Raw genomic sequence first — 3,405 nt, forward strand, 5'->3', positions numbered from 1 at the left:
AAATATTTTTAAGATAATTAAACATTCTGGTTTTAAAAGCTAATTTTCCCTTAATAGATTGTACTTCATATATTTTATTTTAGAAATATTCACATAATTATACAATTTCAAAGGGTTCTACAGGCCAGTCAAATATTGAAACAGCTTTTCAAAAGGTGGTTCCATTATATTATTTTTTGTCTTAAAATGTATCTTATTATTATCATCAAAAAGTTTTGATTGGTACCTTGCCTAATTTCATGAGGATGTTGTCAATTATAGTGAGTATTTATACTACATTATCAACATAAAAAAATTAACGTAACTAAATCAACTAAACATTTCGTATATTATATTTTGCTAACTATTAACAACATGAGTATGTTAATGCTAATTAATAATAATAGAAAATTAAAATGGATTAATACTCTTCAAAAGAGGTAGATAATTGTAATAGAAAGGGTATTCTTGTAATTGTAATAAAAATACTTCAAAACGTAAAACATTGGGTGAAGTTTTCTTGTATGCCAATAGTCTTACGCAATAGCGAAATTCCTGAAAATATTTAATTTTTTTTAAATTAACACTGGGATCCATCAAAATCATGGCTTTTAGACAATTTTGTGAACAAGTCTATCATGAGAACAGGTTATCCGTAGGTCAAAAGATGCAAATTATGTACAATATGTGCTAAAAACAGTGGTTGATTCAAAAGAGGGAATGGAGGTAGTTTCTCCTCTCAGTAACTCTATGCCCTACGAATTACTTCAGTACTGTGAAAAATGTGTTAGAAAAATCGAATTAGGAGATTTACCCCCAACCCCAATTTTGGCCCAACAATTTAAGCACATTGCAACAAATAACACGTTCCAACAACTACTAACATGTGTCAGAATTGCTTCTTTGTTAGTCTACCATTACTTACTTGCTAATAACATGTGGTAGAATAGAATTTTTCCTTAAATTACCACTAGTAACCGAATATCCCTTTTTATTAAACGGTTACCGGTAGCAGACATTTTATTGTCGCTTCAGTTTAATTTTGCCGGTTTTGGATTATAAAGTTAAAATAGTAAATCTTTTACTTTATTATTCTTCTTATCTGTCATTCTATTTAAACAGTTTCTGTCTCTTTTATTACTATACTACCGATTGTTTCATGAAATTTAAATAAGTTACTATAGCGTTGATAAGTAATAAAAGAAAGGGACACTCTACAAACTGTTTAAATAGAGAAAGATACACAAAAAAAAACAGTGTTTGTTACCTGCTACTAGTCAAGAAAGATAAGGTCATCCTTCTCTTCCTTGTGGTAGATATACGGGTTAGTAGATTTATTGTTCCAGTAATAAATAATAAAGTAAATGATTTACAATTTAAACTGAAGCGACTATAGAAACTTTATTTAGCGTATTACGAAATTATATAAAATATGTATTACGAACCTGTAAGTCATTGTCCAGTTGTAAAATCCATTTGCATAATTAAGGTTTGCCTTTCTCATAGTTTTAGTTATAGTAATGTATTACATCTTACCATAATTTTATTTTTTAATTTACGACAGAAACCATGGTACTCATTATTCTACAGATTTTGTGGCAATATATTGAGGTCTAAAATAATGCAGAGTTCTTGGCGATATCACCGCATAATCACCATTTACCTATCGAAAAGATAGATAACTGAATTCAATATTGATTTTTTATAAGACGACGACAAAATAACAGGCTAAAGCGTACCTTTCATGCGTATATTATGGAGATCGAAAGTTTTCCATTCTTTAACAGGTAAATTTCTCTTACAATTAGAATATTGTTTCCTAATTTTTTATAAAGAAAATAAACACTTATCATAAGTTGATAAGATTTAAGAGTAAAAGTAAGTTGTCTTCAAACTACATGTATTTAATTCATAACTATTTAATGATGAAATATAAAAACAACAAAAATTAAACAAACAGCTATGGACTAAACCCATTAATGACAATTTACCTCAATCCGAAGAAAGAATACATACAAATTATTTAACAATTTCATGTTAGCTAATGGATAAAAACAATTTATTTCTTTATTTACTCAGACAATAGCCTAATAACATAATTATAATCATATTAGCTTACCTTATTATATAATTGAAAAACGTAGAAAAGGCAGGAAACTATTAGAGGGTGGATGAAGACGGCAAGCCGCCTCACTATACCATGCATTATTTGTATCTTGGCGATTTTGGATTTGACTCTCCAATTATTATTGATATCACTATTTAAACGGTCGCTAATTGGCGTACTTACCCAGTAATAGGTGTTGGCTTGCAGTTTTAAATAAATAACTTAGATGTACCAACTTTGTTCTGGATACATTGTAACAATTTAACTGCCTGTGGGGCAATTTTTTAAACAATATAAGAAACTGACCCTTGTCACAAAGTTAGAGGGTTAAGAAGAACCAGCTTCTTTTCAGTTAAACATAGTAAAACGTGGACAATGAAGGTTGTTTATTACGCTTATTTCCTAATGATTGTTTCAAAGCACCTGAAAACTGATTGCACCATTAGATTCTACGCACATTTTTACATACCTGCACTTTACCAAATTCTGTTTATCTCCAAGAAATTCAACGAGCGCTTTTTTTGCTCTCATAATTTTTCTTATTTTCGCGTTTAACAGTGCCGTAAGGTACTTTTTTGACACAGCTCTTGAAAACTGATTGCACCATTAGATTATATGCACTTCTTGCGTACCTGCACCCACTTAGTGTTTCCCAAATCCTCTTTATCTTCAAGAAATTCAACGAGCGCTTTTTCTTGCTCTTATAATTTTCCTTGTTTTCGCGTTTAGCAGTGCCGGAAAGTACCTTTTAGACACCGCACTTGAAAACTTATTGCACCATTAGATTCTACGCACTTTTTCACGTACCTGTACCTTTTCAGTGTTTTCCAAATCCTCTTCATTTCCATGAAATTCAACAAGTGCTTATTTTGCTCTTATCATTTTCCTTATTTTCGCTTTTAGCAGTGCCGGAAAGTACGTTTTAGACACCGAACTTGAAAACTGATTACACCATTAGATTATATGCACTGTTTTACATACCCGCACCCACTTAGTGTTTCCCAAATCCTCTTTATCTCCAAGAAATTCAACGAACGCTTTTTCTTGCTCTTATAATTTTCCTTGTTTTCGCGTTTAGCAGTGCCGGAAAGTACCTTTTAGACACCGCACTTGAAAACTTATTGCACCATTAGATTCTACGCACTTTTTCACGTACCTGTACCTTTTCAGTGTTTTCCAAATCCTCTTCATTTCCATGAAATTCAACAAGTGCTTATTTTGCTCTTATCATTTTCCTTATTTTCGCTTTTAGCAGTGCCGGAAAGTACGTTTTAGACACCGAACTTGAAAACTGATTACACCATTAGATTATATGCACT

At 31.2% G+C, this 3,405-nt stretch overlaps 1 protein-coding gene across 1 annotated transcript in view; it reads right to left on the bottom strand.

The window, feature by feature from the left end:
* Positions 1 to 1,764, bottom strand: part of LOC112903891 (alpha-(1,3)-fucosyltransferase C-like) — a 21,938-nt gene extending 20,174 nt beyond the window's left edge. The window contains exons 1-2 of the mRNA XM_025977426.1: positions 1,719 to 1,764; positions 1,425 to 1,642 (exon numbers count right to left, since the gene is read on the bottom strand). Of these exons, the coding sequence (XP_025833211.1) occupies positions 1,425 to 1,483 (59 nt within the window). The 5' untranslated portion in view covers positions 1,484 to 1,642; positions 1,719 to 1,764. The remainder of the gene's footprint in view (positions 1 to 1,424; positions 1,643 to 1,718) is intronic.
* Between the last annotated feature and the right edge of the window lie 1,641 nt (positions 1,765 to 3,405).

Source organism: Agrilus planipennis, unplaced genomic scaffold, assembly GCF_000699045.2.
Source record: "Agrilus planipennis isolate EAB-ADULT unplaced genomic scaffold, Apla_2.0 scaffold300, whole genome shotgun sequence".
NCBI lineage: Eukaryota > Metazoa > Arthropoda > Insecta > Coleoptera > Buprestidae > Agrilus > Agrilus planipennis.